Source organism: Carcharhinus amblyrhynchos, unplaced genomic scaffold, assembly GCF_965287045.1.
Source record: "Carcharhinus amblyrhynchos unplaced genomic scaffold, sCarAmb.v2.hapA scaffold_49, whole genome shotgun sequence".
In the NCBI taxonomy this organism is placed as follows: domain Eukaryota; kingdom Metazoa; phylum Chordata; class Chondrichthyes; order Carcharhiniformes; family Carcharhinidae; genus Carcharhinus; species Carcharhinus amblyrhynchos.
The window spans coordinates 200,001-227,342 of NW_027649790.1; the positions used below are offsets into that span (position 1 = coordinate 200,001).

Here is a 27,342-nt window from a genome sequence, read left to right on the forward strand (position 1 = left end):
CTGGCATCGAGCATTGGCTGCAGGATACGCCGCCTGGCATTGATAAACCTGGTGAGAAACAGAACAGGGTTACAGTCAAAGCCTGGGCTGCACCCGAGGGAGCAGGGTCTCCCGTCTTCCTCCAAGAACAAGAGTTCAGGTACTCAAAACTGCACTTCCACACTTCAGGATCTCCAACAATTAGAAAGGGCAGCAGTATGATGAGAATGTCCAAAACCTCCCAGTTCTTCTCCAAGCTAGACACTATCCCGACTGAGTTTATCTCATTCTCTCTGGTCTGGAATCTTGGGATTCTCAATCTAACATCACAGGCAGCATGATGGCACACTGGTTTGCGCTGCTGCTTCACAACATCAGGGACCCAAGTTTGATTCCCAGCTTGGGTCACTGTCTGTGTGGAGTTTGCATGTTCTCCCCATGTCTGCCTGGGTTTCCTCTAAGTGCTCCAGTTTCCTCCCACACTCCAAAGACGTGCGAATTAGTTGGGTTGACCATGATAAGCCGTCCCTTAGCATCAGGGGGACTAGCTAGGGTAAATGCATGGGGCTATGGGGATAGGGCTTGGGTGGGATTGTGGTCAGTGCAGAGTCAATGGACCAAATGGCCTCCTTCTGCACTGTAGGCTCCTGTCACTGTGTGAGCACTATCACCAGAAAAGTCACCTTATAGTTGTTGGGTTATCAGTAAAATACTAACATTATTTAGAAAGAAAATGTGCTGTCTTTATCCAATCCACCCACAGCAATGCAGCTTAATTTTAACTGCCTCTGAAGTGGTCTAGTTTGTCACTCAAACTCCTTGTGGTCTGAAAAGCGCCCACTCCACCGCCCCATCCTTCCAATCAAATCACCTCGGGGCAACCAGGGGTGGGTAATAAATGCCAGCCTTGCCAGCGATGGTAACATCCTGAGAAAATGGTTCAAGGCCCACCATCATCCTGGCAGGGCAAGCGGAACTGGACAATAAACATGACCGTGCCAGTTTGAGGCACATTCCAAGAACAAGCTCACAAAAGTAACTTCATGAGTGAAATCAGGCATCTGTTTCACGAGGAGATATTGTCCCCTGGGATTTCTGGGGGAATTCTGCAATCTGGTGTTTGTAGTGCACACACTTCAGGAAACCGTGTCCTGTGTTCCATCGTAACTTCTCCAGTCATGCCCTCCCCATCGGCGCGGAACGCTCCTGTCAGTGTTGCAAACGGAATTTGTTTAAAGTTCTTAAAGTTTATTTATTAGCGTCACAAGTAAGGCTTACATTAACACTGCAATGAAGTTGCTGTGAATTTCACCTAGTTGCCACACTCCGGCACCTGTTTGGGTCAATGCACCCTAACCAGCATGTCTTTCAGACTGTGGGAAGAAACCGGAGCACCCAGAGGAAACCCACGGAGACATGGGGAGAATGTGCAAAGTCCACAGAGACAGGGTCCTTGGCGCTGAGAGGCAGCAGTGCTAACCCACTGTGCAACTGGGGACTTGTCCTGTGAACTGAATGGGTTAGTGACGGGGTCAAACTGATGGGCCTGTTGCCCTGCACATTTGCCTGTGTGCGAGAGAGACTGGACAGACCGAAGGAGAGTGGGAAGCTGCTGCCAATTCCATTTGTACCTATTTACCAGGAGGTCCCACCCTCCTTGGTATTGGGAGGGGATGCCCACCAGTTTGACCCTGCCACTGACCCATTCCGTTCGGAGGAGTTCTACACAGGACAAGCGTGAAACAGATTCCATTTTCAACACTGACAGGAGGGCTGTGCAGGCTTGGCTTGAGCAAGACAATAATTGGGTTCGGGGACGAACAAGGTCCAAAGATGATCCATCTGAACTTTACCATGGACGGACGTGACGGCAGTATTGGGGCAACAGTCCACGGGGCACGTGGTCTGGTTTGGAACGGGCGCAGACCCTTCGCCTCAGCGTTCACTTGCTGGGAAATACAGGCGAGTGCCCAATGGATGCAGCCAGGCTTGGCTATCCCGTCTCCAGCAGTCAAACAGCCCATCACCGTTAGGCGGGTAAAATGGTGCTGCTTTTTGGACATTTTACAGGAACATTTTCAGATTTTTAATAATTTTCAGCAAGCCAGCGGAGGAGCAATTAGAATCATAGAATCCCTACAGTGCAGAAGGAAGCCATTCGGTTTATCGAGCGCACCAACAAGTCCACCTAGACCCTATTCCCATAACCCCACACATATTCACCCTGCTGGCCAGCTGCGAGCGAAAGCTTGGTCAAACAGGCAGGTGAGCAAGTTGAAGTGACTTAGTGAAAGAATCCCAGAGGGATTAAAAAGAAATCCGGGGTGCACAAGAGGTCAGAGTTGTCGGGCTGGAAAGGATTGCAGACACAGGGAGAGAAGAGGAAATGGAGAGATTTGAACACAAGGTTAAAGTCAAGGCGCTGTTAGACCCAAAACCAATGCGGGTCACAGGGGAATGGGATAAAGGTGCACATTTCTGGTGAGCTCATATTTACAAATGGTGTGAGGTCACACTGGAAAAACATTGGACTCATCAAGTCTGGCTGTTCAGAGATGCATGGAGAGTTTCCAAAGTGAGCGATTGAGGGAGGGCAGGGGTGACATTCGAGAGGTCAGAGTTGCCAATGGAATTTGCAATTTCAGGAGACTTGGGGCCAATAATTTCTCTCTTTTCATGGTCATATGGTATTGCGATTTATTCCCTTGCTGACTCACTAACATCTTATTTTCCTGTTCAACTATGTTCATTTTGAATCCTCAGCCTTCCCTATTTTTAAATGTGAGCTTACCTCAGACACAGTGTGGAAGAGATACGCATCCCCTTTCCCCAGTGCTGCCTGGCTAGTTTTGAACTGGATAACATTTTTTCCATTGGGGCGTCTGGAAATTTCTACAACTCCAGACCAACACTTTTTTTTTGAAAGAAAATCTCAGTCATATTTTCCACTAACATCTATTTATTGAGTTGAGGTCATTTTCATCACACAAGCAAACTCAATGATCCCACTCTCCGTGCCATCCTTATCCTGTCCTTTTGTCTGTTCCAAAATTGGTGCCTGACCAGATCCTGTGTCATTCATCGCTTTAACTATTAACAATCTGCCTGAAAAAGAGTCTAAGGTGACTTATAATTTCCAAAAACAAGTTTGGGACGGAATGAAATAAGGAATTCCATTAAATCAAACCCCTGCCATCACCCGGTCTGCCTCATTAACTCCAAAGTCAGACAGTCCAATACAAAAAACGGTATTGTGCAAATATTCAGGTCAAAATGAAATAGTTTTAGTACATTTGGAGGAGTTGACAGATTGTTAGGGCAGCGCACATAGGGCTGTGGAAAGAAAGGCGGGAAGGTGGAGGGGCAAGGAGGGCAACAGAGGGCAAGAAAGGGGCTGAAAGAGGGAAGCATAGAATCCCTATAGTGCAGAAAGAGGCCATTCAGCCCATCGACTTTGCAGTGACTCTCTGAAAGAGCTGACCCTCTCTCTCTCTCTCTCCCCCCCTCCCAACGCTAATCCTCTCTCTTTCTCCCTACCATCACTGACCCTCTCTCTCTCTCCTTCCTCCCTGCTTGCGCTGACCCTCTCTCTCCGTCCCTCCTGACCCTGACCCTCTCCCTCCCTCCCGACCCGCTCTCTCTCGACGCTGATCCTCCCTCTCTCCCCCCACCGACCCTGATCCTCCCTCTGTCTCCCCCTCCTGACCCTGACCCTCTCCCTGCCCCTCCTGACCCTGACCCTCTCCCTCTCCCTGCCCCTCCTGATGCTGATTCTCTCTCTCTCCCCCAATGCTGACCGCCACCCCCCCACCTCCTCCTCTCTCCACTATTGCATACAGTCTGGAAATTGGACCTGTTGTGAATGAAACTGGAGCTCACTCACCCTCACTGATCTTTGCACCATGATCCTGGTAAGATTGTTGGTTAGAGGATAGTTTCTAAGCCCATCTAATGTCACGTCCATCTCATCTTTTGCCTTTTCTCTTTCCCCACCCTACTCGGTTTAGAACGTGACTCACCCTGGAGGGGGGGTGGGGGGGGATGGTGTTCATGTAGGGGCAGGTGATGGTGTGATGTTGATCCAATGCAGCCCAGTGACATTTGATTTCAAACCATTCATCACTATACGGGCTGTGATCTCCAAGGGTCCATTCCTCCTTGGAAAGCATCCCAAACAAGACTTCAACTCATGCTCACACAACTACAATCTCGAGTAGTGGTAACTGGGTGGGGAACCTACAGCAACAACGCAAATTAGTATTGCGTCTTCTCAATCAAAGAATGCTGATGGGACAGCGTAACACTCTTCTCAACATCAACATTACTCAATGATTACAAATTTTATCATGGAGACAAAGTTGCAAGGTGCTTTTTGTAGGTGTAAAGATAGAACGAGGTGCCTGGCTTGGTTGAAGAGGTGATTTTTTTTTAAGCAGAGGATCTTAAAGATGGAAAGGGAAATGAGAGGTGGAGAGTTTAAAGCATTGAATTCCAGAGCACGGGGTCTAGGCTAATAAATAAACCATCAAATATTAGCTAATGCACCACTGATCAGCAATTAGAGAACTTTCTAACTTTTAAGTTTTAAATTTATTTATTGGTAGGCTTACATTAACACTGCAAAGAAGTTACTCTGAAAATCCCCTAATTGCCACACTCTGGCACCCGTTTGGGTACACTGAGGGAGAATTTAGCATGGCCAATGCACCTAACCAGCAAGTCTTTCAGACTGTGGGAGGAAACTGGAACACCCCGGGAGGATACCCACACAGACACAGGGAGAACATGCAAACTCCGAACAGTCACCCAAGCCAGGAATCGAACCCGGGTACCAGGCGCTATCAGGCAGCAGTGCTAACCACTGTGCCACCACTCTGTCCTTATAATTTACAAGATCTATAAACTTAGTATTGGAGCTCAGGATCCATTTACTCATTTAACCAGTTGCGACTCAAGGAAAGAAGTCTCAACTAAAGGAGTACTCAACTACTGTGAGAGAAGTTTCGCTCGCCCATAACAACCAATACAAAAGTGGAAGGTTGTAAACAAGATCTACAAATCTACCACAAGGTGAAATCTTGTGACCGTGTCAAAATAAAGATATTTCTGACTTTGCAGTGATATCCACAAAGTGCGCTGGGACTTGTAGTTTGATGGAGCGAGGGATGATTTGCTGTTTGACTACACTCCCCACAATTGTGCAACCTCTAACCAGCATCAAACTGGGCCAGGTTCTTCTTTTAATAGCTACCTGTTGTCAGGGCAACACTGCTGGCAAATTCAGCTGCTGCCAGAGCTTTACTTGAGCAAAAATAGAACACTTTAATTGTTGAAAACAAAAGACATTTTACTTCATGAGAAATCTTGTACGCGAGGTACATTCCGCTCATCGGGGCAATGGAGGGAGGTTGGTGGAAGGCAGAGGGGCTGAACCCCCAAAAGAAAAAAGGGTTCTGAATACACTTACTGGGGAGGTTGGCCAAGGGGGCATCTCAGCATTGTAGTTCCCACCCTCAGCACTCACTGGACCTCCCAGGAGAGGGCGGGATAGGGGGGTAGTGGTTGTGGAGGTCAAAGACCGTAGACAGAACAAACTGCCGAACGTGTTAAAGCATGAACCGAAATATAGAATAGCACAATATTGCTGCACTGCAAGAAACCTTTCAATCCAACCTGACTGTACCAGTTCTCTGAAAGAACTCGCCATTTGTCCTTTCCCCGCAGCTTTTTAAGTATTTGATTTCTCCAGCTATCTATCCAGTTTTAAAGGGAAAAAGTAAAAAAGTACTTTAAATACCACATCCAACAATAGCACGGTGGCACAGTGGTTAGCACTGTTGCCTCACAGCGGCAGGGACCCCGGTTTGATACCCATCTTGGGTCACTATCTGTTCTTTAAACAGAAAACAAATTACTCAAACTGCTCAGCATCCAAGGAGAGGGAAACTGGTGCAGAGTATTACAAGCATTTTTGTTTTGTTTTTGATTTCAGGATTCCAGCACCCGCAGGATTGTAGTTTTACATTACAAAAGGTAACTTTCCACACCATAGGATCATTGCTCAGGTCTGGTTACAAATTTGGAGTACTGCATACGATTCTGGCTACCCTGCTATGTATGAAGGATGTTATTAAACTGGAAAGGGTGCAATAAAGATCTACGAGGATGTTACCGAGACTAGGAGGTTTGAATTATAAGGAGAGGCTAGATAGGCTGGGACTTTTTCCCCTGGAGTGTAGGAGGATGAAGGGTGACTTTATAGCGGTTTATAAAATCACAAAAGGCATAGATAAGGCGAATAGCTAAGGCCATTTCCCCAGGTTAGGGCAGTCTAAAACTACAGATCCAAAGATGTCCAGGTTAGGCTGATTGCCCCTTAGTGTCCAGGTTAGGGGGATTAGTGGGTGTAATATATGTAGGGATATGGGGGTAGGGCCTGGGTGGGATTGTGTTCAGTGCAGACTCTTTTTGCACTGTAGGGTTCTACGATTCTACGATAGAGGACATAGGTTTAAGGCGAGAGGGGAAAGATTTAAAAAGGGACTCGAGGGACAACTTTTTCCACACAGAATGGTGCATATATGGAATGAATGGCCAGGGGAGGTGGTAGAGGGAGGTACAATTGCAACATTTAAAATACATCTGTTGAAGTACATGGATGGGAATGGTTTAGAAGGATATTTGATTTGATTTATTATTGTCACATGTATTGGGATACAGTGAAAACTACTGTTTCTTGCACCCTGTACAGACAATACATACCGTTCATAGAGAAGGAGGCGAGGGTGCAGAATATAGTGTTACAGTCATAGCTAGGGTGTAGAAAAAGATCAGCTTAGTACAGTTTTAAAAGCATAGAACAGGAGTAAAAGATAGAATTAGAGTGTAAGCTGGGGACAGCTCACAAGAAGTCGCCACACCATCTTGAAAGAAAGATGTACCAAACCGAAGGCAAATGGGGCTAGTTCAGTTTAGGAAACCTGGTCAGCGTGGACGAGTTGGGCCGAAGGGCCTGTTTCCGCGCTGTATATTCCTATGACTCTAAATTGGGAAGTTAAAGGCCGGGGCAGCTTAACCCAATTGGCATTTGAAACTCGTGGGGGTCCAACAGCTACTTTGGCCAAATGAAGCCAGCAACAGGTCTCACCATCCCCTGCCTCAAGGTGGCAGCACCACCCTGTAGCATGGAACCGGCCTGTCGACACACATTTAACAACACCCTACGGACGCAGGAGTTCTCCAGGAATTTTCCAGAAAGTTCTCAGAAGCAGTGAAGCGCTTTTTTGTTTGAAGGAGCTGGAAAAGCACTTACTGATCCAATTTCACCTCTGTAAAGCTATTGAAATAAGGAATGGATGAGATGGATGGGTGGGCGAGCGAGCCGAGAGCCATTTTAACACAACCACAGGCTAAAGTTTGTGAAGTATTTCAGGGGTTTGTGTTTGCAGACACTGCAACCTTGCAAAACATCAAACAAAAAGAGTGAAGGGCACAACCTTTCGAGTGTAGAATCCACTGCATTCGTCAGATCTGTCACCTGGATTCTAAATACTGTAACTGCTTTGTTTTAAAATCGATTGGTTTAATTGCGGTAATCACGCTGCACACATTGTGTGTAAAGGCTATAAACCATCGGCACCGAGGTGATTATAGTTAGTGTCAGATTACCGTTACTGTGAGGCGAATATCGTCCCAGACAGAACGTGAAGCCAAGTAATTCTTACCATCTCGTGTGAGCCCCGCAGGATCTGCTCAAACACACAGCTCCCCTTTTGCTGTATCCTGCTGTGCAGCGTGTTCACTGAGTGCAGTGCAGTCGAGGGGGGATGGTTTTTTGACGCTCCCAGTTCACCCACAAAAGGGCTGCGGCAGTGTCAATTCTGCACCGAACCGGGTTTAGAATGTGTAAATGCATTCGACGCGAGAGCTTCCCTGCCAGCCGACAAGAGGAGCCTTCATACCATCTGTCTGGGGCTAGACTTCACCCCAGTTTGCGCTGCTGAAAGGACGGTTTCTAACCCACCGTACAACACACTGGGTCACACAAGAGAACAAAATGGGCCAAAGAAATTGAGGCTCACAACAGCCACTATCTAATTGTGAGCCGGAACAGGCTTCAAATGGCTGAATTTTTAAAAAATTCATTTATGGGACAAGGACGTTGATGGCTGGTCTGCATTTCTTGCTCATCCCTAGTTGCCCCGGAACTGGAAGTCTTGCTAGGCCATTTCAGGGGGCAGTTGAAAGTCAACTGTGGTTCTGGAGTCACTTGTAGGCCAGACCAGGTACGGAGAGCAGAATTCCTTCCCTAAAGGACATCAGCGAACCGGATGGGTTTTTAATGACAATCGACAATAATTACCTTAATTACAAAACTTTTTAAAAAAAAAATCAAATTCAATTTCTACCATCTTAGCTGTGGCAGGATTTGAACTTGGGTCCCCAGAACATCAGCTGAGTTTCTGGATTAATGGTCTAGCAATAATACCACTAGGCCATCACCTCCCCCAATGAATGGCCTACACTGTACCTGTCGGGCAGCACAGTGGTGCAGTGGTTAGCGCTGTTGCCTCCCAGCGCCAGGGACCCAGGTTCGATTCCCAGCTTGGGTCACTGTCTGTGCAGAGTCTGCACATTCTCCCCATGTTTACCTGGGTTTCTTCCGGGTGCTCTGGTTTTCTCCAACATTCTGAAAGACGTGCTGGTTAGATGCATTGACCCAAACAGGTGTCGGAAGGGGATTTTCACAATAACTTCATTGCAGTGTTCACGTAAGCCTTACTTCTGCCTATAAACAAACTTTACCTTACCTTTTACCTAATCTGACTTGAACACCTCAACATAAAATGGGTTCATGCTATATTGATACCACCTCCACTCTGAAGTGGATGGATGAAGAGAAAACAAATAAAAAAATTATTTATTAGTCACAAGTAGGCTTACATTAACACTGCAATGACATTACTGAAAATCCTCATCCTCTTTTCGGGTACACTGAGGAAGAATTTAGCACGGCCAACACAAAACCAGCTCACCTGTCTGGAGTGTGGGAGGAAGCCGGAGCACCCAGAGGAAACCCATGCAGACATGGGGAGAATGTGCAGACTCCACACGGTGACCCAAGCTGGGAATTGAACCCGGGTCCCTGGCGCAGTGAGGCAGCAGTGCTAACCACCGTGCCACCCACAAATCTAAGATTTAAAACCAAAGTGGCTGCACATGTAACTTCACTGGAGGTTAACGAATGGAAGAAATATCGAGGAGGAGGAAGGATATAAAATGAAAAGTTGACACCAACCCATCAATCTTCTAAAAAAAACGAGAATGTTTCAGCCATGTGTATTACCAGCTTGCAAAGTTTCCTGAGTCTTGGTATAGTAGGGAAGGTTGGAAATCATTATTCAAATACATGAAGAACAAACGAGCAATTGAGTTTAACATCAGGATTAGGAGAATTAACTTGATCCAGTATCGGGAGCAGAAGAAGTGAGCATTTGGATAAGGAGCAGCATCTGAGGAACTTGGCCGATTTGTGAAAGATAGCAAGTATCTGACTGTCCCGGCTAACCTCGAAAACCACAAGACTTCCTCACAGAATTGTAGAATCTCAACAGTGCAGAAAGAGGCGACTTGAACCATTGAGTCTGCACTGACTCTCTCTCTCATCTTACTCAGGGCCGTCCCTCAAGCCTATCCCCATGATCCCACACATGGCTAATCCATCTAAAGTTTCTTTATTATTAGTGTCACAAGTAGGCTTACATTAACACTGCAATTAAGTTACTGTGAAAATCCCCTAGTCGCCACACTCCAGCACCTGCTCAGGTTCACTGAGGGAGAATTTAGCACTGCCAATTCACCTAACCAGCACATCTTTTGGACAGTGGAGGAAACCAGAGCACCCGGAGGAAACCCACGCTGACATGGGGGGAACATGCAGATTCTGCATAAACAGTGACCAGAGGTTGGAATTGAACCGGGGTTCCTGGTGCTGAGGGCAGCAGTGCTAACCACTGTGCCACCTGAAGTGTCACATGAGGTTCCAGCAAATCTCAGAGACCACCTAACATCCAAAATAACAGGAGCGCAGACAGATCCAAACACAGCATGGGCTTTAAATCTGATGTCAAGACCTGGACTGAGAGGTCGTAGGAGTTTGTGTTTAGCTGTTGCTGTGTGTTGCAAATAGTTTTCTTGCTTATAAATAAATAGCTATTGCCTTTGTCCACTGGTGGTCACCCAGGGTTTTAGTTACTACACTGACCTCAAAGAGAGTTACTGAGGAGGTGAACACAAAACATTGTCACATTTCAACATCCTGGGGGGGTTACCATTGACCAGAAACTGAATTAGTCATATAAATACTGTGGCTACAGGGGTAGGACAGAAGCTAGGAATCCTACAGCGAGTAACTCACCTCCTGATTCCCCAACGCATCGGCGGTTGTGGAGGCAAATTCGATAGGGTCTTTCGAGAGACTTCTGGATGAGTACATGGAACTTGATAGAATTGAGAGTTATAGGTAAGCCTAGTAGGTATGGATATCGTTGGCGCAACTTGTGGGCCGAAGGGCCTGTTTGTCCTGTAGTTTTTCTATGTTCTAAAGCTAATCAGCGAAGTAAAGGAAACTCTTCAGTGGGTGAGTGCAGGTCCAACAACACTCAAGAAACCAGACACTATCCAGGACAAAGCAACCCACTTGATTGAGACCCTTTCCTCAAATACTCACCTCCCCTCCCAATGACAAACAGCGGCAGCAGTGTGTACCATCTACAAAATGCATTGCAGGAATTCACCAAGGTTCCAAATGCAGCACCTTCCAAACCCACGAACGTTACCACCTGGAAGGACAAGGGCAGCAGATACGTGGGAACACCAACCACCTGGAAAATCCCCTCCAAATCATTCACCATCCTGACTTGGAAATATCGTCAATGGGTCAAAATCCAGGGACTCCCTCCCTAACAGCATTGTGGATGTACCTACATCACATGGACTGCGGTGTTTGAAAAAGGCAGCTCACCGCCACCTTCTCGAGGAAATCGGAGATGGGCTCTAAACGCTGGTCTAGCCAGCGACGCCTACATCCTATAAATACAAGAAAAATCTTTTTGTGAGATCTTGTGTGCACACTGGCAGCATTGCAACAATGACTACACTTTCATGTTCCTCATTGGCTGTTGCGTGTTTTGGGATGGCCTGCGTTCATGAAAGGTGCTACATAAATCCAAGTTCTCTATTTAGTAGTGGTAGCAGCTCTAAGGAAACACTGGACAGGCATCCAGCAGCTTTCCGACACGGTTCCGACACAAAGGTCGTCAGTGAAAACCGATTCCACTGGATTTGGGGATGTTTGGAAGGTGAGAAGCTCAGCTGAGACAAAAAGAACATTCTCGCACTTGCCAGCAGTGACAAGTGCCCATTCTCCACCGCACAATTACGGGAGCTTGGCTTTTCAAACCAACAGAGCCAGAACAGACAGGAGAATATATCCAGGGCCGCAGGGGATAAAAGTGAAGAGGAATAATGAGTTGTGAACAGAATAGTGAATAATAAGTGGTAGCAGCTCAAGCGATTGGCATGAGGTAAATACACTCTGGACACAAAAATGGCAGACAGGAATGTTATCTAAATTGGAAATATAATTGAGCTGCGGAAATCTAGATTGGTAAGGAAGTAGGGGGAGGAGGGAGACAGAGACAGTGATGACAGATGGGGGACAAAATAGTGGAGGGCATTGGCTGGGGCAGGCAGGCAGGGTGGTGATGATGGAGGAGCGGGTGATGAAGGGCAACCGCGACCCTAGCATCACGACACCATCCAACCTCCCCACAAGTCAAACATTTTTCTGAGCTGGACACATCCTCACTTAGAGCATCGGGCGAGTTTCGAGAGTAATGAGAAATACAGTCCGATTGCAGCATCCATGAATAAAAGTGAGAACGGTTAATCCTGGATATCTCCAGCATTCAGATTGGGAATACTATAAAGAGGTGATGGGGATTGGTCATTTTGCGCTCAGGAAATGCCACGATAATACCCCTGGATGGGGGCAGTCAGTGAAAATGCCTGCAGCCTGGACAACCATGTCTGCAGAACATTCTCAGCAAAGTTTTCATCTGCCTCAAAAGATATCTGAAATGATTTCCGCTTTAGTCTCTCACTGTGTCGACTATTTTCAGTGCACTGTGTGGGTAGGAGCTACTTGCAGCGCTCAGCTTAATCTGACTGTTAAAGTGTCCCTTTGTTTCCACCTCCCTCCCACCTCCCCAAACTTATCTGTTCCACTTCACCATAATGCTGTGGCTAAAAGCAGGGATAATGGGTGAATTCTTCCAAGGGGACGGGGCCTGCTGTGCCTCTGATTCTCTGCTCAGTGAACAGCTGAACTGTAGCAGGCCCTCACACAAGGCTTGCTTTGTCTGCCGCTTTCCTTTTAACCCCAGGCGGTGTTGGAAGGACGCCCGAAGCCAGGTTGGCAGCAGCACATTCAATAAGCTTTCTGTCAAAACTGTTCATGATCCGTTGCGAGCAGAGTCACTCTTTAACTCCTTGCACGGATACTGCGAGGCAGTGCCACGTTGGAGGTGCCCGTGGTCACACAAGAGCCTCCGGGTGGGAGCGTGATCCGCAGATGTAAAGTGACGTTCCATGCGCTGTTACAGGGCGGCAAGATAGCACAGCGGTTAGCGCTGCTGCCTCACACAGCGTCAGGGATCCAGGTTCGATTCCCGGCTTGGGTCACCGCCTGTGCGGAGCCTACACATTCTCCCAGTGCCCGCGTGGGAATCCTCTGGGTGCTCCGGTTCTCTCCCACAGTCTGAAAGACGTGCCAGTCAGGTGCACTGGCCATGCTAGATTCTCCCTCAGTGGACCCGAACAGGCATTGGAGCGTGGCGACGAAGGGATTTTCACAGTAACCTCATTGCAGTGTTAATGTAAGCCTATCTGTGATTCTAATAAATAAACTTAAGCTGAAGCAATCATGGGTAGGACTCCACAGGCTGCGCTGGATGAGTTGGCAGATCAGGGAAAATATACTTCACCGAACAGGGTAACTGAAGTCAGTCCATCAATGCCTCCTCATGCTACAGTGAGGAGTGATTCCTTAGCGATTGCATGGTGGGCGAAGAAACAGAGAATTATCCATCCATAAGAAGAGTGGAGGCCATTCAGCCCATCAAGGCTAGTCAGCCACTCAATCAGATCATGACTGATCAGCACCCCAACACTATTTACTTGCCTTTGCTCTGTCTCCTTTGATAGCCTTAAATGACACAATCCATCAGTGTTGGACATGAATGCTTTAAGACCCAGGAGAGAGTTACAGATTTTCTCTGCGCTTGATGCGGAAGATGTTCTTCCTGATTTTACACTGAATGGATGGGTGCTAATTTTAAAACTGTCCTTTCCCTCTGGGTCTCAATCAACCCCTTCAGATCATTGCCTCATTTCAGACACTTCATTAGATCACCATTCAATCCTCTAAACGTAAGGAAATAGAAATCAAATGTGTGCAAATTGCCCTCACGGTTTAACGCTTGACCTGGTATTGCACTGCAACTTCTCTTTGGCCATCATGTCTAGCCTGAGGCATTGTGACTACAACAAAAATGGAATGAGGTCTGATGGAGGTTCTGCCCAACACTGGCTTTGCTCCCTTCTGCTTTGTATTCCAACTCGTTTGAGATAAAGGCCAAGAGTCCACTAGCCTTTAACCTGCGCATTCTTTGGAAATGAATCGACATCCTCCACTGACGTGCTTCTACTCACTACAGGATAGAATCGGAGCCCACACTAGTGATGTCATTGAGAAGTGGGGCACAGCACAGGAAAGATCCAAAACACTGGGAGAGAAAAGGGAGCTGCTGAACAGATCTTTAGTGCAGCAAATGGCAACCGGAAAACTTGACAAATCACACCCAACACTAAGCTCTGCTTCATCTTTATCTGGGTTGTGAGGAGGATTAGGAGAAGATAACGTTTTTGTTGGAGCAACCTGTAGCCCTTTTTGAAAAAGGGTGAGATCAACCCAGAAAACGTTTCCCCTAGTCTCAGAATCACAGAATTGTTCCAGAGCAGAAGGCGGCCATTTGGCCCTTCACGTCTGTACCAGCTCTCCAAACGAGCATCGTGCCTTAATGCCATTCCCCTGCTTTTTCCCTGTACCCCTGAAGGTGTTTCCATTCAAATGATCATATAATGCCCTCTTGAGTGCCTCAATTGAACCTGCCTCCACCACACTTCCAGACAGTGCGTCCCATTCGCTGTGTGAAAATGTTTTTCTCATATTGCACTTGCTATTTGAACCTTTCACGAGAGGTAACTGTTTCTCCCTGTCTACTCTGTCCTGCCCCCTCACCCAGTTTGAACATCTCTAATCTGGCTGTATGGAGCAGCAGGGATTTGGCAACAAGTGGCCATTGGCTTTTTGGCGAAGATGAGGTAAAACTCAGCACAAATAAAACTACACATTTCATCTTGGCCTAACTTGAGCGGTGAGTCCGTGAAATTCATTAACGCCAGGAAGCAGTTAATGCCAAAACATTGTATGTATTCAAAAGGTGGCTGAATAAAGCACTTGGGATGAATGGGATCAAAGGTTATGGGGAAAAAGCAAGATTAGGCTTTTGAGATGGATGATCAGCCATGATCGTAATGAATGGTGGAGCGGGCTGGAAGGGCTGAATGGCCTCCTCCGGCTCCTACCTTTTACGTTTCTATCTATGACTCAAATTGTTGGGAAATACTCCACACTAAGAAGGAATGGATAGGAAAACGGCTGCTGCCACATTAGAATTGAGATGAAATGAATGGCCCCCCTGATAATAGGTGTCTACATGCATGAACGCACATGTCTGATGTGTAATTCTGTTCATCAGTGCCCTAACATATCACTCATTTCTTTGGAACACCTCCCCCTCGGCTTTCCCCAACACGCTTACTGTTCAATCCCTTCAGATGACACTTGGTTCCCCAGGCTCCCACTGAGCAGTCAGGGACATGCCTCCACCCAATCCAACATTATTCTGTAACTTTTTGACTTTGCTTTTATCATTAGCTTCTTTCGCTATTCAGGTCAAATGCGAACCAAGTATATTCTCGATTGGCTGGACAAAGTTGAAGAGAAGCAGTCTGCAAGCAAGGGGACAAATTCCCAGGGGTACATTAGCTTCTCCTGCTCTCTTTACTTTGAAGAACCACTTCTAATATAATGCCCTAGGCTCCCTATTGCAGAGGGACTTGCCCCATTTACACAGTAACGTGGATCCCTCAATATCAAAGCAATAAGGTCAGTTGTAAGTTTCTCTCTCTCTCTCTCTCTATCTATCTACTAGGTCTTCCCCTAAAACATTAGAAATAAAATTCTTTGAAAATCTGCAAAAAAGGATCATTGGAAAACAAGGGGGTTCAACAAAATGATTCCCAAGACATTTAGTTGAGGAGGTCAATAATGATAAGAACATAAGAACTAGGGGCAGGAGTAGGCCATCTAGCCCCTCGAGCCTGCCCTGCCATTCAATAAGATCATGGCTGATCTGATAGTGGTTCAGTTCCACTCACCCACCTGCTCCCCATAACCCTTAATTCCCTTACTGGTCAAAACTGGTGATGAGGGGGTGTGTAAGGAGAAACTGGGTCAACGTTCACACCATGTAGATTTAAAATGACTGGCAATAAAACCAACGTGGGGGGGGAGATGTGGATGACTTTTTTCATCCAGCGAGTCATTCCAATCTGCATGAAAAGGAAAAGGAAAACAGGATTGATAGTAATTTCTAACTGGAGATTAGATATCTGCTTAAAAAGGAAAGGGCTGCAGCTCGATGCGGGGAGAGCAGGGTAGTGGTATGAATTGGTTAGCATTTCAAACAGCCAGCAGGAGCACGATGGGCCGACTGCCCTCTATCTGTACTCTTTCTTTTAAGCCTTGCCAGCTGAAGGCAATTTGCAATCTCAATTTAAGGTGCGAGATAAACAGGTTGAAACTGGCCAGGTTGGCTAATAGACCCGATATTCTGATGCGTACTCCAGGTGTGAACTCCTCTGCCGAGAGCGCAGATTATTCTTAAATTCCCGGAAACAGTTCGCCAGCTGTTGCTAAGGAAACGCTTTAAAATTAAGACGCAACTTGTACATTTTAATTGATGGTATACTTGTCTGAGCACAGTGCCAGATGCGTGGTTTGATGCACACAGGCTGAATTCTTAATTATCACATCAAGAAATATTTCTGTCAGACATAAGGTGGCCCAAGACGCGAGAGGAGACCCCGGGAGTGGGGCTGGAGGGTAAGAGGCCCAGGAGTTGGGGTGGGGGGGAACAGACCCGGAACTGGGAGTGGGGAGAGACCCCGAGAGTGGGGGTAGGCGGGCTGGGGGGGGGGGGGGGGGGGGGGGGGGGAAACAGATCCGGGAGTGGGAGTGGGAGTGGGAGTTGGGGGGGGCGCGGGCAGTGGGAAGAGACCCTAACTGGAAATGGGGAGGGGGGGGGGGGGGGGGGGGGGGGGGGTGGGGTGGGAGAGAGAGACCTGAGAGTGGGGGTGGGGGGGGGAACAGACCCAGGAGTGGGAGTGGTGGGGGGGGGGGGGGGGCACGGTGGGCGGAGAATGGGGGAGGGGCGGAGTGGGAAGAGACCCTAACTGGGAGTGGGGAGGAGGGGGGAGAGACCAGGGAGTGGGGATAGGGGGAGTCCCCGGAGTGGAAGGGGAAGAGACCCAGGAGCGGGAGTTAGTGCAGGGGGAGGGGGGGGGGGGGTTCACCCAGGAGTGGGGGTTATTGGGTTGGGGGAAAAAAAAAATCAGAGAAAGAGCAGGAGTTCTCATAACAAATTCCATCATAATCACTGAATCTCGGTATAAGCAAAGTAACGCACAGCCATGTTTCTCAATTGGCCCCCATAGTGTGTCCTCGCTCCCTTCAGAGAAGGTGGAACAGCGCTTGTTAAAAAACAGCGTTTGAAGCAATTAAACCTCAGCCAACACGGAGGGGGAAGTTCCTCAGCTTTCAGCCCGTCTGGAAATAGCTGAGCTCAGGTGGGTAGGTGGGGATTGCAAATGTCTCACAGGCTTGAGGAGTGGGCTGCTGGATTTGTCCTTCCTGAGCAACCCCAACGTCCCCCTCCTCCTCCCCCCACCCACCCCCCACCCCAGCTCATTATTCTATTTTCAGTTTGTGCATCTGGAAGGACGACACAAGCTCAATAAATAATAGAAATAAAACAAATGTACTCTGCCAAGCAATCCTGATTCTCTACACAAATTTCAAAGAGCACTTACCAGTTGTTGACCTGTAAGAGCGTGAGGCTGGTTTGTCCCGCTATCTGTCTCTTTTCATCCTCTGTCGGGTACGGATGCTGAAGAGAAGAACAAGAGAGTCCCGCATCAGAACAGCTGCACCAATTCACCAGCTCAGCCACTGCTAGTTCTCACAGAGAAACTTATCATGGAGACAACGCAGCTGCCCTTAGGACACCCTGGGGACATGTTACTCAAGTTGGCTCCAGTTTACACTGGTCTAGTGGCCCTGAAGGAGGCCAGCACTCTCTAAGCTCAGCAATTAAAGTAACGGGCTTGAATCAAGAGGCGGGTAGATTCAATCTTGTTCAAACAGTCACCTGATCAGGGTCAAGGCTGTGATTTGTAAAATTTGTTCATGGGGATGTGGGTGTCGCTGGCCTGGTCAGCATTTGTTATCCATCCCTAATTGCCCCTTGGAAAGGTGGTGGTGAGCAGTCTTCTTCAAGAGCTGTGGGTGTGTATGTGCACGTGTGTGGGGGTTATAGATACACGTGATGTGCTCTCAAAAAGGGAGCGAATTCCAGGATTTTGACCCGTGACAGTGAAGGAACAACAATATTGTGCCAAGTCAGGATGGTGTGGGTGGTGCTGTTCCCATGTGCCTGATCCGCTTGTTCTTCTAGGTGGTAGAGTTGGTGGGTATAGCGGTTGCTGGTGAAGGAGCCTTGGAATACTGACAAGGTACGTCTTGCAGATGGTACACGCCACCGCCGATGTGCGCTCACTAACGGTGAAGGGAGTCAATGTTAAAAGTGGGGGATGAGGTTTCAGTAAAGCAGACTGCTTTGCCTTGGGTAAAATCAAGACTTCTTGAGCGTTGTTGAAGTTGCACTCATCCAGGCAAGTGGTGACTTTTGATCTTGGTCCCATCGGGCTCCTGATGATTTTGTGTGTGTGTGTGTGTGTGTGTGTGTGTGTGTGTGTGTGTAAGGAGGGGAGGGGGTGTTGTGGCAGGGAGAGGGGGGAAAGAGAAAGAAAGAGATGCAGAATATCCATCAAGGGTGGGGTTTGTTGGAACAAGTCCCAGCACCTTGCGGAAAGATGGAGAGAAAGCGGGAAACAGGGTGTAAAACTATGGGGTGGAATTTGCTGAATAACGCACACCCTCACTAACGATCGGCCAAAGGGTTAACTCTGTGAATCACCACAGGTTGCTGATGATTCATGCCATTCCATCAGTAGCTTTGCAAAATCAATATCTTGGACCAACTCTTTCTCAATTTCAGTCTCTAATGTGCCTCAGGATCCTGAAGATGTTCCAAAGAGCGCACATCTAACATACTTTAAGCAGTAAGTTTAACTTCTAATTGCTGTTTCTAGGGTACCCAGATTGCCCACGACAGGAGGACGGGGGGGGGGCGCGGTGTCAGATGGCCAGAAGCACGGAGATTTTGGCTGCTCTCCTTACACTTACGCTAGCTTTCACACAGATTTACTTAAGAGTGTTTTTGTACAGGAGTAAAGCTTGCTCAGGACTGTAACTCCAAGGAAATCACCTTAAGTGTCAAGGCACAGAGGTAAATGCAGTGTTTCTCCCCCCCCCACCCCCAGTCCCAATTCTACTCAGCACACTCCTGTCTACGTTCAACCCCACCTTGGCACGCCTTCCCCCAACAGTGTTCATCCCCCAAACCGCCCTGCTGGCATTGTTACCTCCCCTCCCCATCACCTAGACAATATCTGCCTCCCCTCTCACCTTCCCCTCCCCTTCCCCTAACCCTCACCACCAGCATTGTTCACCACTCACCACCTCCTTTGACAGTATTCACGAACCCCCATCAGCTGTGTTCACCCCACCCCTCCAAACCTCAGGAGGCCTGCACCACCTCCTTCCAGTTCAGCTTCTGGAATCCCTGGCTCCTGTGCGACTGACATCTGAGGGGTCAGCATTTTGGGGGCTTCAGCATTGTTGGAAGGTGAGGGAGTGAGTGAAGATTATTGGGGGATGAGCTGTGGTTTGAGCGGGGGTGGGGGGGTCAGAGAGAAAGATGGAGGTCGGGGCAGTGAACGTGGTCAAGGGGAAAGGCTGTCTTAAAGGGCATATCTTCAGTTCATGAGGGGAAAAAAGGCTGTAGCTGTGGCATTGGAAGGTGCAAAGTCTTCAGTTTAAATAGTAGTCAGTGTAGTGCAGCCTCCCGACACCAACTGGAAGATCTACACCTTCACGTTTAACCTCCACTTTTGTGAAGTTGCTGAATTTGCACATGAAATTCTCCAATAAACTTGGCACAGAAAGTTATGCACAAGAATTAAAGGCAAAAGTACTATTCTATTGGTGGGATAATTGCTAATGACCTCTAAAGTCAACCTCTCTGGCCAGCCCAGGGAAAGTTAAAAAAAAAATCCCCATCCTTCCAATCTGTTTGGTTAACAAGATTCACGGTAGTTTGTCCTGTTTCCCTTGCTACGGTATTATTAGCTTGCTACGCAAAAAACATGTTAAAATCTAAATGTGCACGGGGCAAGTATAACTGCCCTGCTGCAGCAGAACGTGGCCCAGGATTGCACAAAGGGATCACAGATCGGCTACAACACCTGTTTTGAAGCCTCAGCTCCAACGCAGCTGCTTATCGAGAAGGTCCCACCATCCGCCTGCCCTCTCCCCACCCCTGTCCGCCACAACCACCTCCTGCCTCCGCCACCTCCCCCCCCACCACCACTCACTGCTTGGAAGTGCCCTGCATGATGTTTCCTACCTCAGATCACCAATACAGCAGGAACATCCTGGTCTCCTGTTACTCAAGTAGGCTTGGTTAAGTTGTGGGTTCAAACTGCAGTCGGGGCTCGTGCAGACAATACAAACCCACGCTCAGGTGCAGCACTGAGGGAGCACTGTACCATTCAATGCGCAATCTTTTACATGAGATGTTAAATTGAGGCTCCGTTTTTGCTACGTAGCTGGACATAAATGATCACCTGTCACCATTTGAAGTGATAAGAATTCTAATGGGATTGAATTTAAAGTTGCCATCCTTTTCAAACCACACACATCAACAACATTGCCTAATTTTGTGTAGCACCATTTCTCAAATTCCCCATCCTTTGAATTGAGATAACGATTCAATTTGAGATTCTAATGATGTTGGATGAAAGATAAAAACATTGATCAGAACACAAATATTTCACAGTTATTTGAAGAGCGCCACTAGATTTTTTACATCTGCCTTTTGTAACCACATCTCATCCACACTCTCAGTGCAACACTGAAGGTCCAGTCCAAGTTATACGCTCAAATCTCTGGAGTGGGGCCCGATCTTCTAACGAAGAGGTGAGTGTTGCATCTTTGTGGAGAAATTCTCCCTCTTAGAGAGTCGTGAGTGTTTGAAGCTCTCCTCTTCAAAAGAAGATAGAAACAGAGTCCGAATGTGTTTAAGGCAAAGGTGGATAGATTCTTGATAAGCAAGAGGACGAAAGGTTAGGGAGTGTGGAGTGGAGGTTACAGTCAGATCAGGCCTAGTCTTACTGCATGGCAGAACATGCTCAAGAGGCCTACACCTGTTCCTAAACTTTATGTTCACAAACAAAGGCTAACACAAGCCATACAAAGTCCCACAGGCCACAGCTGAAACTAAAATATTTTACCTCATCATTGCTAGATTTTTAAACAATTTTAAACTATCAAACTCACTTACTTCTGCTTTGCTGCGCTGTTCCACAGTCCTGTTCAAGCTAAGTTGAAGGAATTTATTTAACAATTTCAGGAAATTGTCTTTCCAAATCAATCAGTGAAAAAGAGGCAAAGCAAACAGAACAAGTGGCAGAACAAAGAGAAAGGCTTTTGCCAGAGCTGCTTCTGCCAGATAGTGAGTCTCACATGACCTATAGGGCATTTTTTTTGGACAACTCTTCTGGAACCTTCTTCTTAGGCAGTCCCTCGAGATCAAGGCTGACTGAATTCCACTCTGTTTTGATGGGTTTTAATGTAGTGGATAAGTTCCAAGATTGCATTTCACATTGATGTTAAAAAGACTTAATTTTCCGATGTGACACTGAGGAACTCTTTGCGCTGCGTTATGAAAGGCTCCACGTTGGGCTGCCAGGATGGACAGTGCAAATCATAAGGTAATGAATGACCAGTTTGATTGCTGACTATTTAATTTTTAAGCCTTACCTCTGAAGGGCACGAAGAGACAATTGGAGCAAAGAAATGAACTGGGGTTTCAATGGAAGATTTTGCAGCAAAGAAATATACTGCATTGGTGCAGACTCAAAATATCCAAACACGTGTTTGGAATGAATTGAGCAGCATAATAGCATCCCTACAAGTGCAGAAGGCGGCCGTTAGACCCACTGAGTCAGCACCAACTACAATCCCACCCAGGCCCTATTCCCATGACCCCATACATTTAGCAAGTCCCCTGACATTAAGGAACAATTTAACATGGCCAATCCACTTAACCCACACACCTTCGGACTGCGGGAGGAAACTGGAGCACCTGGAAGAAATCCACACAGACAGAGGGAGAATGTGCAAACTCCACAGAAGCCAGGAATCAAACCTGGGTCCCTGTCACTGTGGGACCTCAGTGCTAACCACTGTGCCACCCATTGGATTCACCCCAATCTCTTCTCACCAGGCTAATTGCACAATGTTACATGGAGCTGGGACTAATTGGTGCAACCTTGTAGCCATTTCCCATTGCTTCATCCTTATCTCTGTTCAGTGCAATGGTGGTACATGGGGCTGTCTTTCATTAGCTCATCCTCAAGATCTGTTAGCTTGGCATAGATTGTGGAGGCAGGGACTATTAATCATTTTGTTCCTTTCCTGCCTTCCTTCATTTTGCACACTCGATCATTGGGCGACCCTTAATAATGACAGGTGTAGAGGAGCTTGGTTAAGGAGGTTGCAAGCCAGTAGCCAACATCTACAAATTGTTTCAATTCAGTTGGAGTATCTTTTAGTCAAACATTAAGGGTGCATCCACTATACAAATCAGGACTGAGCAGATCTCATAACTCTCAAGTTAAAAAAATTTTGTTGCCAAGGACCTAATTGTTAGCAAACAACCTTAGCTGTCCTCCACTGTCACAGAGAAATGCTGAGCCCAATCTCCTTGTGTCATGAATGTACAAATAGCACCGGAAAATAAGAGTATTAAAGATATCTAATGCAGTACAAATTGCTTAGGCTCTTGTTTTCAGTCCATGGGCAACATCATCATTAACCCCCTTCAGGGCCTCATTAGGATGTGCAGCCGAGCCTGCCTCACAAGCCCCATGAAGTCTTCTAATTGCACGAATCAGTGTTAATTGGGGCCTGAAGTAATGTATAGGAGAATCTGTCAAGCAGCTCTCTAACCTCATACATCACTCGCCGTCAGGTCTCCAAGCCTTAAACTTCACCCTTACGGGAACAAAAGGCATACAAACTTTTAACAAAGCAGATCATTCGCCTGTCGTTTATCTTCCTAGGTTCTGTCGCTTATAGTCATTCTGACAAGTCTTGCATAATGCACTGAGAATGCAACAAAAATGCAGCACAGCAAGCCCTTGCCCCACTACACAAATCTCCCAAGAACGGAGGAATGGAGAGACAGATATGGTGAGACACAATCACATACACAGTCCACAGAGGTTATATTCATGAGACGATTCTTATTTCCCAAAGCCCAGAAGAACTGCAGCCCTCATTCCCGAACTGGAGACCTCATTCCCAAACTGGAGACATAATTCCTGAACTGGAACCCTGATTCCCTAATTCCCTAGCCCTCTCCTCTTACCTTCCTCACTCTCAGGAGTATCACTGATTTGATCCATTGTGCTTTCCTTGCAACCTGGAGTCAGCAATATTGGAGCAGAGTCTTCAAGTTGCAGCATAGGGCGGGGTGGGGGAGGGCCACTTGTCATCTGGCCATTTACCAGCTTGGCCAGAAACGCAACTTCCTATTTTTGGTCTTTGCCTCACTTGAATCTGGCAACAAAGGAAGTCTATAGCCGGACAGTCCTGAATCACGACATGCAAACCCAGCAAAAGAAGCACAATCAATTTTGTGATCAAATAAAATACCATACGATTCAACGTTCACAAACCCAATCTCACCACACAGGTTATGTCTCCAACTGAGCCATCACATTGCTTTCCTTGCAAGTTCATTTACACAGGGGGCTGACAGATGACAATGTGGTACATGAAATGGAGCTAGGGGTTGCGAAAACAGAGACGGTGATGACATTTCCAAGTCACTGCATCTGCCCACATCTGACCTGAACTGTTGCAGCAAGAGAGCAGCCTGGAATTGTCCAAATTTAAACACCTATAGCAGTTGAACAGCTGCAAGTAGACAACAAATAAAATGAAGTTCCTCAACACCAATTTGGTGTTGCATTGAGAGTCTTGGAGACCCCATTTGAGTTGCTAATACTAATAAAGCTGAACGATGGACATTAGGCTACAGCCTAATCTTGAGGACTTTTGATAATGTCAAACCATTGGTGCAAGACACTGAAAAACAATTTTCTGGGCAATAATTCCAGATTTTGCATGCTCCTTAAAAAAAAAATACAGATTGGGGGATGTCTCCCAATTATCTTCCATTTTCCCATCTCCTCGCATTTTGGTTTAAAGTAAGAATTCCATTTGCTGCTTCCGACCTTCTAACTTCACTCTCATTGCCAACTTCATTTTGCCCCCAGTTTGTGCTCGCACAAGTACACCACATCCCCAAGAAGATTTTCTAGCCCACTGACTCAATGTTGTTCAGTGATTAAAGTTAGTATAAAAAGGCTACAGCAAATGTTTTTCCGGCCTTTGCGAAAGTCTATATTGATCGCCTTGGGGTAAATTCCAGTTTACTAACTCTCAGCGCAAAAACAGGCACTGGTACAGAACTTACAAAGAGGGGGAAATCATTACTGCTCAGCACTCGCCAAGTGCACAACACTTTCTGACAGCAGTAACAATGAGGAGGGGGAGTACTCTGGCTGATTCTCTCCTCAATGCTGCTGTTGCCATTGTCACCACAGATTCGACCAGCTAATTCCCTACCAAAAACGGAACCAACTTTGGACCATCTTCATCCGTATACTCCACACTATGGAATATAACCAGCTGGGGTATTAGAGGATGGGGTGGGAATAGGGGCGCAGATGAAAAATTTGCTGCATTATTTAAATACGGTGACTGAACTATTATATTTATAGTTTACACAAAACAAACCCCCCTCGCAGAAGGAAAAATGCTTAGAAATGACTAGTTCCGTTCTGAACCAGACTTCACTTTCAAAGTATACAAAACCAGTACCAGTCACTTCCAAGTTTTACTGGTTTTCCTTCTGAACGTACAGATGCCAGCGTTGGACTGGGGTAAACACAGTAAGAAGCCTCACAACACCAGGTTAGAGTCCAACCAGTTTATCTGATAGTCATCTCACAAGCTTTCGGAAATGGAGTTCCTTCGTCAGGTGTGTGGAAGTTCTGATCAGAGGTTGTGTATGTGACTTTATTCGCCCTTCTCTGATCAGAGCCTTCCACACACCTGATGAAGGATCACTGTTTCCGAAAGCTTGTGAGATTACTATCAAATAAACTGGTTGGACTCTAACCTGGTGTTGTGAGGCTTCTTACTGTGTTGTTCAGAAGGAAAACAGTCAGCTTTTATTTTAAAACTATTAAATGGCCTTTGTAACATGTTAGCTGTAAATCTCAGTTTGTTCTGGGCTAGGTGCTGCACTATTTTTGCACTGTTGCAATACTGGAAGGGAGCCACTACTTCTCCTTCATGCAATGCATTCCGGAAAGTCTTGACTGCGATCAGAGTTTCACCTTTTATTTTTAAATTCCATTAAACATAGCTTTCTCCATGATGGATATTAAAGCATTCAGAGCGCTGAAATTTGTATGCATTGATGAACTAGATCTGCAACTCCATACTAATCTCTACACTGTCGAAATGCATCCCTTAGAACATTCCTACTCACTGCTTCAGGTTTTACGCAGGTAATTTAGTTCAGATTAGCCAAGCCCCTTTCCAGGGTCATTTTCAATCCTACATTGGTACAAACGTTCTCGCTTGTTTATTTTAAAAGTTATTTTAAAGGCTAACAATTTGCTTTAATGCTGTCCTAATTAGAATAACAAATTGCTTATTCAGCCTTTCTAACATTGTAGAACAGCCCAAAGCACATTGCAGGACCATTAGCAAATATAATCTGGCACCATGTCAGCTCAGGACGTATTAGGACAGATGACTAAAAGATTGGACGAAGATTTAGTTTATAAATGTCCTAAAGAAGGAGAGGAAAGAAAAGGAATCTGGAAAGGCAAGGAAGTCAGTAGCAATGCAACTAAAATTGGAGGTGCGCAAGGGGCCAGAAATGGAGGACAGCATAGATCTCAAATGGTTTTCAGGCTTAAGGACACTAAACAGATGGGGAGGGGGTGAGGTCATTGAGGGATAGGGAAGCAAAGATGAGAGTTTTAAAACTCAAGTGCTGACATACCAGGAACCAGGTTGCGTCCACAAGCAAAGGCTGGGTGAATGGGCAAAGGAGATTTGGGCCCTGACTTTCATTACGGAGGTGAGTAGCTCAAGTTGGGAAATTTCTCGGCACCTGCTTTGGTTAGAAAGACCCCTGAATGGTGGGAGCTTCACTCCTGGAGGGTGGATGCAGGATGCAGTCCGGCCTGATTGAAAGGCCATCCTCAATTTTCTCGAACATCATCTCAATTGTTTTGTTAAATTTTAGGCCCCCACCTCATCATCTTCACCCACTCTCTATGCCACCTCCCTGCCAATATGTAAACAAAATGCCAAGTCATGTCAACTCCCAAACCCACCAATATAGCCCCTTGCCAAGTCAACATCATGTTATGTTATAATCCTTGGTCAGGCCTGGGGATCTGGTTAGGGACCAGTAATGTCTTTTTTGCAAGTAGATAAAGGTTGAGATTCAACCCAGTTGCTTTTGGAAAAAGCCACAGGATTCCATAGGCTTTGGACAAATATAAATAAACCTTACTACACAAGTTCAGAAAGATAAAACAATTTATAATATGCAACTTATACTCTAATAAAGTTTACGGTTTATTTATTAGTGTCACAAATAGGCTTACATTAACACTGCAATGAAGTTACTGTGAAAATCCCCTAGTTGCCACACTCCAGCATCTGTTCGGGTACACTGAGGGAGAATTTAGCAAGACCAATGCATCTAACCGGCACGTCTTTCAAACTGAGAGAGGAAACCAGAGCACCAGGAGGAAACCCACGCAGACAAAGGGAGAACATACAGACTCCGCACAGAAATTGACCCAAGCCAGGAATCAAACCCGGGTCCCTGGCGCTGAGGTCCCAAGGTGCCACCGTATTCGGGTTAAGTATGAAGTACGTGTGAATTATCAAGTGAACTGTGGTTGAACACACCACACTATAGTGGAAATAACAGGTGCAACCAAAACAGAGTCCATGGATTTCCCAAGAACCCATCCAGATGTCAGTAAACACCAAGTCAAACAAGCTCACTGAAACTCATGAGGGATTCTCAGCTTCAACTTTGAAAATCTCTCTGTGAAATTCTTTCCAAAAGTCACTCCCATTCTGTCATCTTTATAAATGGTCCACCTAAAGGAGTTTTAATCTCACCTTCTGAGATTCCTTTTCCAGAGTACACTCAAGATGAGCTCAAAAGCCCACTTTTAGATCTATGGCCATGCCAAGTAGAATGCCACTACTCCAAAGAGGTACCTTTGCCCCAACAGTGCTCTTTAAAATCTGCTCCCCTCAGCCTGTCTTTAATTCAGAGCTTATTTATTTGTTCCCTTCTTTTAACTCACTTAATGGGACCTATTCCACGTCCCTGTATCTCTGACAGATCCGGCTGGCAGACTCACCAAAACCAACTGCTTCAAGAGCTTTTCACTGCCCCTTGAACTGACCCATCAAAATACTTCCAAAGGGTTCCACCCTTGTTATTAGGCAAGAGCGAATTGAAGCATTAAAACATCCTGTACTTTAAATGTTAACAATCTCCATAAACTCCTAATTTAGCACCTGGGACATAATGGATTGAATTCATAAGTCAACTCATGCCAACCTCCCACCCTCGGCACGTATACCCTCTATGC

General features: G+C 46.5%; 1 protein-coding gene across 6 annotated transcripts in view; it reads right to left on the reverse strand.

Annotated features, from left to right (window-relative positions):
• pknox2 (pbx/knotted 1 homeobox 2) overlaps positions 1 to 27,342 on the reverse strand; it is a 422,849-nt gene that overhangs the window by 4,536 nt on the left and 390,971 nt on the right. For all 6 annotated transcript variants that reach the window (XM_080182211.1, XM_080182212.1, XM_080182214.1 and 3 more), the window contains 2 exons: positions 17,257 to 17,333; positions 1 to 48 (listed from right to left, as the gene is read on the reverse strand). The exon at positions 1 to 48 is cut by the window's left edge and continues 128 nt beyond it. In XM_080182211.1, the coding sequence (XP_080038337.1) occupies positions 1 to 48; positions 17,257 to 17,333 (125 nt within the window). The remainder of the gene's footprint in view (positions 49 to 17,256; positions 17,334 to 27,342) is intronic.